This window comes from Halictus rubicundus, chromosome 2, assembly GCF_050948215.1.
Source record: "Halictus rubicundus isolate RS-2024b chromosome 2, iyHalRubi1_principal, whole genome shotgun sequence".
Lineage (NCBI taxonomy): Eukaryota > Metazoa > Arthropoda > Insecta > Hymenoptera > Halictidae > Halictus > Halictus rubicundus.
The window spans coordinates 5,754,157-5,770,152 of NC_135150.1; the positions used below are offsets into that span (position 1 = coordinate 5,754,157).

The 15,996-nt window shown below is 36.8% G+C and overlaps 1 protein-coding gene across 6 annotated transcripts in view; it reads left to right on the top strand.

The window, feature by feature from the left end:
* The window catches only part of LOC143363778 (uncharacterized), a 306,621-nt gene that overhangs the window by 191,525 nt on the left and 99,100 nt on the right, over positions 1-15,996 (top strand). For all 6 annotated transcript variants that reach the window (XM_076804326.1, XM_076804333.1, XM_076804314.1 and 3 more), the window contains 3 exons: positions 9,262-9,584; positions 12,460-13,012; positions 15,431-15,846. In XM_076804326.1, coding sequence (XP_076660441.1) covers positions 9,262-9,584; positions 12,460-13,012; positions 15,431-15,846 — 1,292 coding nt within the window. The remainder of the gene's footprint in view (positions 1-9,261; positions 9,585-12,459; positions 13,013-15,430; positions 15,847-15,996) is intronic.

A 15,996-nucleotide genomic window follows, 5' to 3' on the forward strand; every position in this document is an offset into this window, starting at 1 on the left:
TAATAAATATTAAGAAAGAAATATATAATATATAGTCTATGTTTTAATGAAAAAAATTCAATATCTCTTTCTTAATATTCATTATGCTTTAAAAATACGGTAATTAATATAGGCACAGTAATTGGGTTCGTTACCCTATGCGTTACTTTGTAAAAGTGAGAAAATTGAGTCTGTTTAGATTTTATGTGGTTTTTATTATGATTTTGTGGTTTTTATTATAACGGATTGGATCAACATAGAATTGATTTCCTTTCTTCAATATTGAAAAACTTGACAATAATAATAGTTTGAAATTCTTCTGATGTTTTTACTTGTAATAAATGCATAAAATCCGCAGTGTAATTATGATACATTCTCCGATACTGGAATTTATTCTATTTCTTCATTTGACCGTGATACTGTTAGTGTTAAATAATCCACAGAGGATTCTTCGAACTATTCGAAAGCTAATGATATTAACGAATCGAGAAAACGTGTAATTACCGTTAAGTTGAGAAGAGCATACGGTCACTTGATCACAAAGATGGACAACTGGCAGTGGAAGTTGATCCTTATTGGCTGTCCACCATTGTTTCGTTTTGAGCTCGCAGGAAGTGTCGCCGCATACTTGGTGCACGCGTTGCGTCCACGTGTAGGCGATCGATCGATCGATCAAAATTCGGAATACTTGATCGCATTACTGCTGGTCCGTTACTTTTGATCGGTGCCTTTTTTTCGTCTTAATCGAGACGATGCTAGTTTTCGACACAGTGAAACACGATTCTTTCAGAGCGTTCTAAACTTTTCTTTCTCTCGTAGGGCATTTAAAGTATTATCGATCGCATTCGAATCGGATTTTACGCCGATTTTACGATTCGGTTTTTTGCAGCGTAAACCGAAAACTAGAAAACTGATAGGTTAATTCAATTTAATGAGTGCGTCTCTCCAATTTGTTTAACGTTATTCCTGTTTTTATCCTTTTCACGCTTGATTTTAATATTTAGGTTGTAGGAAAGTCGTACTCGCGTTAAATTCTTCGTAACTTCACTTTCTCCCTGTGCACTTTCTGTTTCATAGCTGAAAAATGGGTTTCGCTGTCAACGCATCCCACGATTAATGTAATTCTTTCTGTCGTCGCGAGTTAAACTAGCGAAACAAGTGCATTTTACAAAAAAAAAAGGAAAAATAATTATAAACGACAAACGGTGTTATTTGTGAAATGATATAAGATAAAAAGTAATATTCAGAATATGCAATAAGTTTTAATTGAATTGGAATTGAAAGGTCAGAAATGTAATTCTGTTTCGTGATACCCCGATGTATTTCCAGCTAATTATTTCGACAGTAATAAACGAAACTTCTATTTCAGTGTTCGTCCAAATGACTATTCCTCTCCAGGTCTGACTGAATTAAAGTAACTGTAGTTGCCTCGCGAACGTATAATTAGCGTTCTTATTATCGTGGAATGATACATAAAAGTGTAAGTGAAATATTAGATATCCTGCAAAATGATTTGCTCTCCACTATAAATGACAAAATAAACTAATTTATTAACGAAAGAAGAAAAGGAAAACAAATAATCCAGCAGTTCTATTTAGAAAGGGATATACGGACAATTCAAAACAATAATTCATTAAATTTTAGAGAGCTCCCGTTAAGCACTTCAGTCTGTGCGTGATTGTTTTTTTTCTTGTCGATCAATTATTTTATTATTGAGACATACATTAACGAGCTTGACCCAGAATGTACCACTTCTTAACGAAAATCATCGCATTTATGTTGTGTATTATTATGAGGCATGATTATTATTATTATGATTTTTGTTATTATGAGTGTATTTCATAAATATCCAATATCTGTGATACACATTCTTAAACGAATTATTCGTTGAAAGATATTGACAAAGAAAAAATAATTATGAATACAAAGACTTCACTGCAATTATACAGGGTGTCCCAAAAACATGTTGTAGTTTCTTAAAAGGGGTGATTCCCAAAGTCATTTGAAGTAACTTTTTGCTTTGAAAAAATGGTACCCGGCGGCTTTGTTAAACATGTATTATCGAACAACACGAACCAATCAGAACCAGTTGTTACAGCGGACGGATTCCGTGCTCAGCCAATGCCAACGCCACGCCCAGCTGGAGCCGTGGTATTCGCATTCTTATTGGTCCGTGTTTTTCGTTAATGCCTAAGGAAGTACGACATGTTTAGGACACCCTGCATAAACTCTGTAAATAGTTGTCCATATGTCCTTACCATATTCAAGGTGGGGGACATCTGTTCGAGCATGATTTCGATAGTATACAAAGTATACAAGGTGCATACGAGAGTTTGTACAATGTATAGAGTATACAAAGCAAGAGCTTTCGAGCTTTCAAGCTTTCGTTCATTTTTGTCGAAGTCAACATTGCATTCGTTTTTATCCTTCGCGGCGTCGTTCAGGATCCAAAAGTCATCCCTCAGGATGTAGATCATCCGCAAAATCGCCTAACCGTGTGCGAATTCGGGCTCGCGAACGAATTCCTGGATATGGGAACGGGGCTTGATCCTTATTAGTGGCCATTGTTTCTTTCCAGGAACACAAGTGAACGTCCAGGCCTGTGTGCCTCAAATATATTGTACACTTTCGTAGAACCGGTGTTTCGGTTCGTTTCACCGACTTGAGAGGAAACTTCAGCTTTCTTGCTCATGTTAGTGGCCCTTAGGATAATGCACACACTATGTCCGAAAAGATCGAACTCAACCATTGTCGCAGCTTGGTTAACACTAGAACTACCGGACCAGTCAAAATGACAGGTTCCTAATTTTTTCTTTTACAATTACTGAAATTGTCAAAATGTTTTCATCAGAAATTTTTTAATGAACCTGTTCTGAAAAGTTGTATGAAGTCTGAAGAGGCACAGGCTTGTCACTGTTACAAAGTAATATACGTCAATCGCATTTATTGCTCGGTAGTTCTAGTGTTAAATTCGGTGAATATGAAAGGATTCGGAGAATATAGTTTCGAAAGGTCTTTATTTAACCCTTTGCAATTAATCTTTGATGAGAAATAGAATGTTTTATTTAGTAATCATTACTTTATCAGTAATTTAGTAAAAATTATTTTAATTAGTAAAGTGAAATTAATCACTGTCTGCTTTTAAAGAAAGTTTACGATTGGAGGTAATAAGTTTGACTATACATGTATTTAGCAATAAATAATCAATCTTTCTTATGTATATTTGAAATAATTAAAGTTCAACTAAAGATTTCATTAAAAGTTCATCATTATAACATTCATTTTGCTCCTATATCCAGCACAATTTGCACACTCTACAAATGCACGAAATATGTGTTATAATTGCAATATTATAACTAAAACTAGAAAAATTCAAAGAATTTAGAAATATTGTATTATTTTTCAATTCAGTAAAACTATTCAGAAAAGAAATGAACGTCTATGTAACAACTGCATCTTGCAATTAACACAATATTTATTTTTCATAAAAGTACGCTGTCTACAACATTTTGATATTATCGGTACGCAACGCATATCAATGAATTACACACAGTTTAACAAATGTGCATCACATTAATAAATATGAATTAAACGATCTGACATATTCCTCGTTTTTCCATGAAATTATCTTATAAAGTGTTTGAGTTTTTATTTTCGTTTCTAATTCCGTTGATCCAATACCAAATGTAGATACAATCCCCGCGCCATCACCGATCCGTTTCAAATGTTTGGAATTAGGTTTTTCCTTTCTTTTCTGCCACACTCTCTCACCCTTCCTTCACCGTCATAAATGCTAAAATTACTTTCATCCGCGAAAATAACAGTATATCACCACTCACTTTCATTCGATACATAGTCTTTTGCAAATTGAAGACTCGTATTTCTATATACCGCGTTAATGTGTAGCTTTTCCTAGTTATCTTGTCATGGTAGTCTTCAGATCTCTGTGCACTCTTCGTACGTTCTCTACCGTTCATTGCAATCCAGTTCTTTGTTGACTTTCATTGTCAACTTTGGAATACTCGGTTGAAATACATTCTTTTATGCTAAGAAATGCATTCTTTCATGGAAAGAATGAATAAGTGAAACTTATGATTATATTAACTTAGGAAGATTATTGCAGTATTTTCGGCTCATTGAAATGATTATAACTCGTTTTTACTCAATCTCTATTCCTTGCAATTGACTCCGACAATTTTTATTTTGTGTTAAATTTTCAGACGATTCCTTTTTGGTTTTATCTATTTGGAAACTATAATTAATACAAGAAACGTCGTAAACATAATATAGGGTAAGGGTCCCAGTTACTATGGGAGTGCCAATTACTGTGCCTATATTAATTATACTTATTTTTAAAGCATAGTGAATATTGAAAGAAAGATTTACATTTTTTTCACAAAAGTCAGTTAATTTATATGTTATATATCTCTTTTATAATATTCATTTGGCTCTACAAATAAGTATAATTAATATAGGCACAGTAATTGGATCCCTTACCCCATGTCTTTGTATTTAGTGTCCAAAATATTTCTGTGAATTAAACTTCCTTTGGTGTTTTTATCGCAGTGTTGTACAAAAGATCAATTGTGTTTTCTTATTTCGCGGAATCTCTACTTACTTTTTGACAGAGAAAAATGATTTAGTGCGGTCTCCGATGCATATTTGAAGTCACTATCTTGCAAGAAAATAACGATCCATTACGACAGTTTTTTAAAAATTTCGTCCGCTTGTTATAATTCACGTGTTCATTATACCAACGTGGCGACCGTTGACTTCTACCTGGTAGGTCGTGTAGTACGATTATCGCGGATTTTATAGCGTTATTCGTCACACGTGTTACCTGCGCGAAATGATCTATCGTTTCCGAGCAATGACAATATTATTACAGCGCGTCGACTGGAACTTGAACGGCGTTCCTTTCGTTCCGTCTCTTTGTTATTCGATGAAGTTGATATACGGGGCATGCCAGTTTAATTCGTCGTTTCTGGAAATCCACGTTTCAATTACCCTTGGCAGCAACAACATTTAATAGTGATGTATGTAAATGCCCACGTATTAGAGTCGAGATTTATGTACTTCTCTGCTTAGGTATCCAGAGTGATGATGATGTGTGTGCATTGTAAACGAACGTGTTTCCAGAATTTTTAGCAATCGGATGTAATCTGCATTTTAATCAGACTTAGTTTACTGTATTTTAATTAGTCCTCTTTTAATAATTACCTACTGGTTCGATATTTGAGTCAGCTTTACTCACCGCGCTACAGGTATAGTGATTTTCAAGTAAGACACATTGCCGAAATTATTTTTCTCTTTCAATTTCGGTAATTCTGTACTATTTCAAAATTCAATTCCCCCATCGGCTTCTTCAATTACGAACGACTTAGTAGATGTAATTAAAGCGGAAAAAAGTTCTGGTGCACTGCACGCGAGCTCGGTGTAGGTTTCATTAATTATTTATGACACGTTAACTCTAGGAAGACTAAATCTCGAGACTGAGCAATTTAATGGCTTATATAATCGTTTATTCCCAACATCTTTTTTAGGAATAACACTTTTATGGATCTAAAGATTCGTTTAATACCTATCTTGAAAATATAGACGGTACTAAATAATTTTCATTTTTAATATTCCTTACGAGCTATTAGGTGGTAAATTTATCCTGATTAATTTCATGTAGCTAATTAGCTATCTATTGATCTGGAAATATTTTTCCACACTTGTGCAGCTTTGAAGAATCACCATAACAATTCACAAGTCCCTGTTTTATATTAAAAGAGAAATTGTAGATCGTAATCAGTAAACTTAATTATGCAAACTAAAATTTGTTTAAATGCAAGCAACGGGAGCTAGTAAGGAATTTTTTTCTCAATAATTTTAGTATTTTAATATATTTATTATCAATATTGTACAATATATTTATAGTATATATAGTATAGTATATTGTAGTATATTTAGTATAGTATATTATGGTATATTTATAGTATGTATAGTATAGTATATTGTAGTATATTTAGTATAGTATATTATGGTATATTTATAGTATGTATAGTATAGTATATTATAGTATATGTAGTACATTTATTTTTAAAATATAGCGATTTATTTTTTCCATAAATGCATAAAATCCCCAATGTCTCGTCATCAGTAATAATTAGCTAATTTGAACAATGAAATAGTACAAGCAACAATACCATTTATAGGACGAGGCAATCGTCAACTGTCTTCGCTTTATGACAACATTTGTCCACAAGTAGCGAAAACAATAAAAAATGTCATTTTCTCCTTGGGCCCTAAGATTCCTCATGTTATTCGGCTGACCCAGCTTCATTTGACTAACATTTGTTCACAATGTTACAATATCACTTGACATTCTGAATCAGTCGATGACGTCTAAAAATGCCTAAACGAATTCATTACTTAAAAACTGCAGAGTTTTTATCGTGACAGTATATGTAAGTTACAACAAATTTAACGTAAAATCAGTAATAATGGTGGTTGTTTCGATGATGAAACTCTTGTAATTCATAAGTTATTGATTATCCTCAAAATCACGAAGCACAACATGTCTACATTCATCTTCAGGAATGATCAAGATTTCAGATGGTTCAAAGCCAGTTTAGGGAGAGTTAGTTTGCGTTCAAAAATCCAATTTTTCTGTACAATGCATGTTTATTCAAACAGTAAAGTAATACAAACACTTCTCACATAAAACATTAATCTTTTAACAAAAGGACTTTTCAATCATGAACCAATGTTCAGGGAGATGCAACATAAGACAAACAAAATTGGCATACAAATTCTGCCACAATCGATATAAACACGATATAGTTTATACTAATACGGACATTATCACACAATAAAGTGAAATTATTTATTGTATCGAGAAGACAATGATGGTAGCAAACATGAATGACGAATTAACTCGCAATCCCCAGTTAAGAGGTTGAAACTGAAAATTTATTGATATTATTTATTATTATTTACTCTTGATATTACGAATATTATTTACTATATGAAGCTATAACGAATTATGTGATAATTTTTTTGCGCTCTTATCTCTTTCGGCCTACATAGGTAAACCTGCTATGTAGGGCACAAACTGTAATTGCGTAAATAAGAAAATGGAAAGTTATTGCAAGATGACATAGTATACAGATATCACATTTTAGTTTCACCGGTTAGCGAGCTACGAAATTCCACGGTCGAAGCAAGAAAAAAAAAAGAAGACCCGGGGGGTAAGAAAGTGGTAAAATACGAAGATACGATGATCAAATTATTATCAAGTTGACGATAATAATGTTGTGTGTAAATCGAAGTCATTGTATCAAACATTGCAGGCCCTTCTCCCGCCATGAAATTTCACCTTTGTGCGAAGAAAATCGATTGGACGTCGTTTCAGTCGTTATCGTGCCACGAGCGTCGAGAGCAGCGACGCGAATGGCACGAAGAAACGGTACTCCCTCGTTCCTTTTTGTGTTCTTTCTTTCTTTTCTTTTTTTATCGCAGAAGCTCGAAAAATCTTTCTCGCCGATGCGCGGATTGCTCTGCTCAAGCGGAATGAGAACTCGAGCCTGGAGAAAGTATACGCGCGCGCGCGCGTGGGGCCTTTTACCTTCTGAAGTATTCACCGGTCGAAATAAAATAAAAATTGAAATTGACGCGTAATTGCACGTACGTGATGTTAAGGAACGTGCCTGCGTTGCATCAACCCGTGTATGTACGTACATATATTAACGCGCGCCGGCAAGAAGCGTTATCTTTTTCGAACATTTTTATTTCCGACCCGCGGAAAACCAGTTACTACACGCCTTGCGAGACGGAGAGTTATTACGTTTCATTATTTTCATCCATTACCTCGACACACTATCGAACCGTTTTATTTCATGAAATATGTACAGCGGATCCAAAAAGTATTTACACACTAAATTTGACTTCGCGAAAATTGTTTATATTTAAACTGTGATCATTTCGTTAAAAAAAAAAGGAAAAATGGTACGACGATAAAACTAGTCTCAGTTTAAAGCTTGAATCCATTTTTGAGGCCATTTTTGAATAAAATACTTTTGCGAAGAAAGAATTGTAAGCCATAATATGGTATGGCAATGTCTCTATATATATCGCCAAGGCCTGGATGATAAACGTCGCGGATTTATCCCCACTATCACGGGGTATACCTCGTGAGGGGCCGAGAAGCTCCAGGGGCCTTTGATCACGAGGAGTGTAAACATAACACGGCACGGGTATGTCTCCTGGACGATACACGACGCTGGCAAAACCCGTGTTGTTGACATATATCGAGAATTCACTGTACTTCCAATTTATTAAGATCATTCAAGACGGAAAGAATCTTCTATATGGTTTCCAGAGTCTTGCAATCGATGAAGAAAATTTTGATTTTGCATAAAGATCTGCAGTCTACTAATTATGATTTCATATTATTCTCAGTATGAATATGAATATAAAGATTATTAATGCAATACAAATATACTATGAAGCGATGCAAATTATTGAGATTTTTTCCACTTACTGTCTCACAAACGTTAAAAGAGTCAAGTAATCGATTAACAATAACAAGATTAAAAATATGAAGCTTCGAATAGATTTGTATAAGCGTAAAACATTTTTCCGAACCAAACTAAAATATCATTCTGCAGCCATGAATATTTAACCTTCATAGTAAACGTACGCTTAAAATGAACGCAGAGTTTCGATTTCTTAGAGAAAATTATTAACGACGTCGGGCTTGCTATAGACGCTGTTGTGAAAGCCGGTAAAGCAGGGGTTTCGCGGCGCGCAAGAAAGGGAGGAAAAATCGTATCGACGTAGTTAATGGGATTTTTTGATCAAGGTTGAGCATGTTTGCCAGACAGGAACATTTTGATCATCCACATTTTCAATAGAATCAATCCAGTGTTTTGCGTTAGCGTTCCAGTTAGCGGATCGACCGATAATCAACTTCTTATCGTGGAAAATTATCGCGATGATCGGTCGGTCGGCCGCGTCAGGCAGTCGCGATTGAGAGATGTGTAGACGTGCACGACGATGTTTTGCCTCGATATCGGGTGGATCTGATACGATCCGCTAAAAATACTATTCGATACACCAGTCGATCTTTCACCTGCCGGTAAATCGTTTTGAATTAACAATTCCGATACAGTGTGCCGCGGTGGACGTTTCAACTTCGATCTTTCTCGCGAAGACGTTGGATACGGGATTTTTGCCGTTCGATATAGGCGACGGCAAAAGGGAAGATGTTATCTTTACGGTGTTTTGCGGTTCCAGGATGAATTATGCCAGCTGTGTGCGCTAGACGCGAGGTCCGACGACGCGGAGATCTATCGAGGACCTGTTGAACGAATCGCATCCACTTTGGGCGATCAGGGGGAAGAAGGTGATATAGAGGAAGACGCGGTCAGCGAGGACGAAGAGGACGACATGCCACCAACACCCGATACCGTACCACTGACAGATTCGACGGCAATCGAAAACAGTTGCGATCAAATCGACGGCAATCCCAGAACCGTGGAACAATCGAACGGCTGTCTTGCCAGCAACGAACCAGTGAAACGTCGTAGAAAGACTGAGGAGGTCGCCCCTTTCAACACGTAAGCCACCTTATCAAAATCCTTATCTCAAGAGAACCCGTATCGTGTTGACGTATTAGAGAAAATCATTTCTGGCCAGTTTCGTTTTTCCCTCTAACGTAGATAGATGTATCATACATTGTGTATCTTTTATTTGAACGAATTGTATATATCTTTTATTCGAACGAATTGTGCAGTCTCGTTTTGTGCACCTTCTTGCATACAGGTAATATTTTTGAAAAAACTATGCTTCATGGACTTCTTGTTTTCGAAGGTGAATCGAATCGTTTAAACAATTTCTCTGAATCGTTTATCTTTGTTGTTTGCCTGAAATAATCCCGGCGTTTTTAAAAGTCTGAACGTGTCGATATTTGTATTTTTGAAATGACGATACTTCGCGGGATGTTATATATGCTGGGCGATCAGTTTGTAATTTCGGGCATGTAAAATGGTATGCTATTATAACATTCCAGTGTTTTCCCTTTTACAAATATCGATCCAAATAACACACAGCGGCACAATGTAGCAAATTTGAAAAGATACTTTTTCGCGACGTCGATTATTTTTTTAGCAGATACGCGATGCATAGCAATTAGCTCTCTTTCTGTGTTGGAACGAAAATGCATTTTTGACACGGCCCCTTTCAAATAATTTCGTGCGGTACAGTTTCTTTCAATTATTCGGTTGCATTTGTGCTTTCTCGAGACTTACACTACATTTACGAGCTGTGCCTCGTTTATACTTTTATTGTAACACTTTCTGTGCCCGGGCTTTTTCGTGTCACTTTCTTTCCACCGTCGCAGTTGGCCGTACAATAAAACCATAAAGCAACGTTTTCCAAACTTTTCCTACAGCAGAACACTTCACAAGCCCGGCCAAATTTTGACGAAACACTTTCATTACTTTTCAAGTTAAATAGATACAGATAATGAATAAAATCAATTGATACATCTAAACGTTAAGAAGAAACAACAAAGATTTATACTTGGTAATTAACGCAATCCCTAATTTTTAGAAAGAAAACACTTAAAAATAGCAAAGTGAACTAATTTTTCATATATTATAAAATTATGTTCTCCCTGACTTTGGTGTTTATTTATTTATTAATTGTTCCAAGCAGATGATTTATTCAAATTATAGCTAGTCAAGTAAAATGGGAATTAAGTTTAAAACGCTGTAACAAAGATTCGCAGTAGACACAAATTCAATGATTCGCAAATAAAAACATCGATGTTACTAGTAAACAATTTCAAAGTGAAAATTTAGAAATTAGAATTTTATTGAAATCGTTACATATTAGAATGTATTGTGTTCAGAGTAAAAATTGTTACTAACTTAACAGAAAATATTTCTGGATTTATAGATGGTCCATGAGATACGAAACGTTTTAATTAATGATCGAAGTAGCAATAAGGAATTAATCGTTCTTTCGTAACGATGAAAGTACAGCGATACTGTTTAAAAGCATTTTAGTTATATTTCACAACACTACAAACTGGGAATAAACAATACCGGGACGAATCTTGAAGTACATTTGCATAAAGTAAAAGCCGAGACGGTTTCTTTGGAATTGTTCAATCATTTCTCTTGAATTAAATGATTCAATTTAAAGCATGCCACTGGCCACATGAGCGTCCAGCTTTCTGCCCACATTGATGTCCGTCGCTGTCCACTTCAGTTCCTAAAACTGGATTTATGGAACATCTGATGTCAAGATCCTTCAAGAAATCTCGATATTCAAACATGTTTTCATAACCTACTCAGACTAGTTGCTTCTCCCTCGTTTGCTGGTACTCTCGGAACATGTACCTGCCTAGATAAGTCTTCTGATCTGATATGATATTCCGGTCTCAACATCCTAAAGCGGTCAGCAGTGACTTCAAGATTGGTTAAAGTTAACCCATTTAGTTCGAGAGAAATGAAGAGAAAATTATAAATGACTAACCTCTCTTATCTTTTGTCAAATCTTCTCTGTAAACGCGAGCACTGTAATTGATCGCTTATCTGAATTACCAAATAATGTTTTTATTTCGAAGGAGAAATTCGAAACTGGTTGGATCAAATTTAAGAGAGACAAAATCAACAGAGTCGTACTTAAAACTTTCTCAAACTCGTCAAATCGTGCATTAGATTTTTAAAATGTTCATTTTTAATATATACTATCTTTCGGTTAATCAAAAAGAAAGTTGATTCGTCTTCAATCGACTAATCTTTTCATTAATTCTATAATTTATTAAATTCATAGCTTACATCTTGGTTACACCGTTTCTACCGATTCTTTCTATATGTTGACTGTAAATTCATTTGGTACACTTATATAATATATTATATTATCTCCACACTGTGAATCTTTATCTTAAGTTTTCATTTTTATTGTAAAGCACCTTAAGCTCGAGATAAAATAAAATTTTCTAAAATTCTTTTTTTCTTCTTTTTTATTTTCTGCACTAGCTTTCTCGGTTAATTGAAAACAATTGGAAAAGAATAATATTCCGTTAACAAGACTGTTATCTCATTCTCGCTGATTGATTCGTGGAATGTAACGTACACCTTTGTACTAGACACTAGAGGTCTGTGAGTACCCGAAAATGTCGGGTCGGGGCGGGTCGAGAATTATATTCGGGCTCGAGACGGATTCCCAAGAATTTCGGAATTCTTCAGGATATCCGAGATTCCTGAGCACATTTATCCTGTAAAATTATCACGTTTTCGGGAATCCGAATAAATTTGGAAATCCCGACATTTTTGAAAATTCCGAAATTTTCGAGAACCCGACCCATTCCGACGTTCGGGTTCTCACATACCTCTATTGGACGCCCATTCATATAGAACGCTGAAGTCGCGTTTAGCTGCGCTCGAATCTGGAGCACATCGCTGACCCGTAATCTTTTATCAGAACCGACAGGAAGTCGAAGAACTGCGCGACCTTCTACTTCCGTCACTTGGACACCGACTCGGAGCAGAACGAGGAGCCGGCGATCGTCGCGGAGGACTCGTCCGAGGAGGAGTGGACGTACACGACGCTGGCGACCGCGGGCAACGTCTCGGAGCACCGTGAAACGAACGTGTTAGTCCGTCTGGACTTCGGCGAGACACCGAAGAACACGGAACACTGCGAAGAAACCGCGAAAACGACCGTGAAGCCCGTCAAAGAGGTCGCGATGGAGTGCGTCGACGAGACTTCAAACGAAACCGATGCGTCGTCCCAGCGCGAGAAGGACAGCGACGACGAGACGCGAAACGACAAGACGCGGATCCAGAGGCTCATTAAGGAGGTCGAGAAATTGGTCGGGGATGAGAGACGGGCCGGCGTTACCAAGACGTTCCCCCCGCTCATTCTCGACGACAAGGGTATAACGAACAATCATCGCGCGAAGTACGCACGGATCAAGGAGTGGCTCAAGCTAAACTCTGTACGCGGCCACGAAGGACGATTGTCCACTTTGCAGGTAGGTCATAATTACTTGGCTATTGTGCTCCGGGGCTAGGTGGAACCGAAAATGGGTGATTCAACTTTGGTATATTCCAATCTTCCGATGGATCGAAAAAGGTCATCCGACCATCCTTGGTTCCGGCAACTCATCCTTTCCAACATAATAAACGCTTTTTGTTTCGACTGAAATCTTCCGAGGATAACGTGTAATATACGTGTTCAGCTGCGAGCAACGTCATTCGGCATCGCTATTTTACTGTTAGGAATAAATAATGTGGTAGATTATCTCGTAGACGTTGTTGAAGGCGTATGTTGCAGCGAGTCGTCCATCCGACAGTTTGATAAGTCTGAGATATGTTGGCATGATTTATTCTGATGCGGTGTAGACAAATATTTATTTCGCGTACCGGTGAGTTAATCGAAACTGTACGAAATTTACGACCTTGGTCGGGTTATTCTTTTTCAAACTTAATAAGTCAATATTACAGCTTGGACAAAAGACGAAACTGAAACATATGCAATAGATTTAAATTTCTTGACAATAGAAATTAAATGATAGAAGAAATGGTGCTATGCCGCAAGAAATTATATTATGTGACAAAGAGAAATGTCTTGTTTAGCCTGTTGTTCCATTAATTTCACTACTTTTAGATAATTCAGCACTTTTGAATAATATATCTATTAATTTCTTGAAATTCCAAGTATTTTTTTTTTTTTTTTTGGTACCTCAGTATAAATAAAATGGAACCAATTGAAATCGACATTGAAAATATATTTTGAGCATTATATACATACGGTACTAGCTTGTAAAATGTTTTCAATTTCAAACCATGAATTCTCTATCATATAAAAATCCAGCAGCTTTCGAAAACAACAATTTTAAAAATAATCCCTTACCAAATACAAATTGCTAAAAAAATAATAGCTATAAAATGTTTCACTGATCATTCACTAATGTAGCAAAAAAAAAAGAAAAAAAAATCAACGAGAAATCTATAACAGTAAAGATATAAGTGAGATGTTAATTCACTTAGAAACAGAAGTGATGTGTTTCGTTTGGGTAACATGCATGTTTCGCTTTCATTCATCGCGTGCAGTGTGAAAACGAGCGAGTTATCTTACTACTAGGAGACGTGAGAACTTCTACTAACGTCGGCCTAATAACATGGTAAGATATACTATGATTTTCGTGCCTCACGCAATGATGGAAGCCATAACATTTGTCACCGTTGATAATCAGTTTAGTTTCTAGGATAAATAATTGACCTGGTTTTACTTTACACATTAAATCAACAAATTCTGTTCTGTTTGATCAGCACACCGGTTTACAAAAACAGAAAGAAATCAAATTTTTTATAATATCTAGAAAACACAGCGTGAATTGTTATTCTGAAGAACGTATAAGAGTTAGTTAATGTGTGAAAGTATACATTTTAATAATTACAAAATCGAGAAACTGTGCGAACTTTCTTGGTTATTTGATACATTAACAACTCTTATATAGGTCAAAGCCCGTTGATTATAATCCTGCGTTAACAGTCTTTTGCATAGCTCTTTCGTTCGGCTGTTCGACGATTAATAAATTGTCCCAATTTAGTGAGATGTTAATCATTTCTATTTGGTCACGCGACCAATTCTCGTTTTATGAAATTCAAGGGTACATTTATGTTGGGGCTGTGATAAAGAAGCAAAGCGACGATGAGAGCGAAACGTCGGGATACTTACTATTGTTTTATGAGAGTGTTCATGAAATTGAAGATAATAATAATTCCATTAGAATCACTCATCTTTGTGAAACCTTACCCATCTAGACCTACCGTACCACATAGCAGTTTATTAAAAAGAAACGAGCGTTTCGTATTTTTCTGATGATTTTCGAGCATCCTTAACCCCTTATTATCTTCTTCACAGCCATAATCACTAGAACTTTTTCGTCTTTAACAGTTTCCTAGTAAAAAAGGAAAATTGATATTTCTCGTACGTCTACATTGATTTCAACGCAACAATACAAGAGACATATCAAATTTAATTTCGAATTAATTTAATCGCGAATTAATTTTAAGTCTAAATAGGCTAAACGACTGAAGTAGTGTCACACTATAAACGCATTAAAGAAAGAAACTTTTCCGCAAGCTTTCGTCGCCATTCTGATCGACGCTCTCGTAACTTCGATCGCAACTCCAATATAATAAACCGTATCCTAAGAAACGCGAAGGCACGCGTGACGAATGTGTTCGATAAAATCGAAGATAGAAAATGCAATAAACCGAGCAGCTACCAGCGTTGCAAAAGTCAAGACCGGGACGCGGTAATGGCATAATGCGGAACGTTTAAGTTCCGAGTCGTCGGCGCACGATCACGCGCGCGCCATTTGTAACGAGGGCTAGGGGGAATTATAAGGTTTCGCAACAATTGTAATCAGCGTGAATTACAGCCGTTGGATAGCTGCGATGCCAGCGGCGAGTACACGACAGAAGAGTCCGACGGAGAGAGGCAGTCGGTCTCGTCGGAGGATCTGCAGAGTAGCGTGGCTACTTATCGGCGTTTCGAGCGTGCACTCGGTTACACGTCGCAGTCGGTGTCGCAAGAGATCTTCGACGACCCGGATAAGACGCCGGTGAACGAGTCGCATCCGATGCTGGACACCACCAGCACGCCGAAGGTGGTGATGCGGTCCAAACAAAAGGCGAACGGCCCCAGGCCGTGGAGCGTCTCCTGCATCTCTCAAATCGGCAACACCTCCAGTTTGAATCAAACCAACGAGTCCATCTCGCAGTTCTCCATTTCTGAAACGGCGCTGCACCAGCTGATCACCACACCGCCGACCAAATCCGTGTCCCTAGATGCCACGTGAGTACATTAAATTGTATTTCCTTCAACCCTTCTTCTGCAGACTTACAATTAGTGCTACAGTAGTCTTTCCGTAACTGTCGTATCGTTGGGTCGGTCGAGCGACAGTTCTGGCAGAGGTGCTGCATTATTTGTAGCCTGCCGAACGCA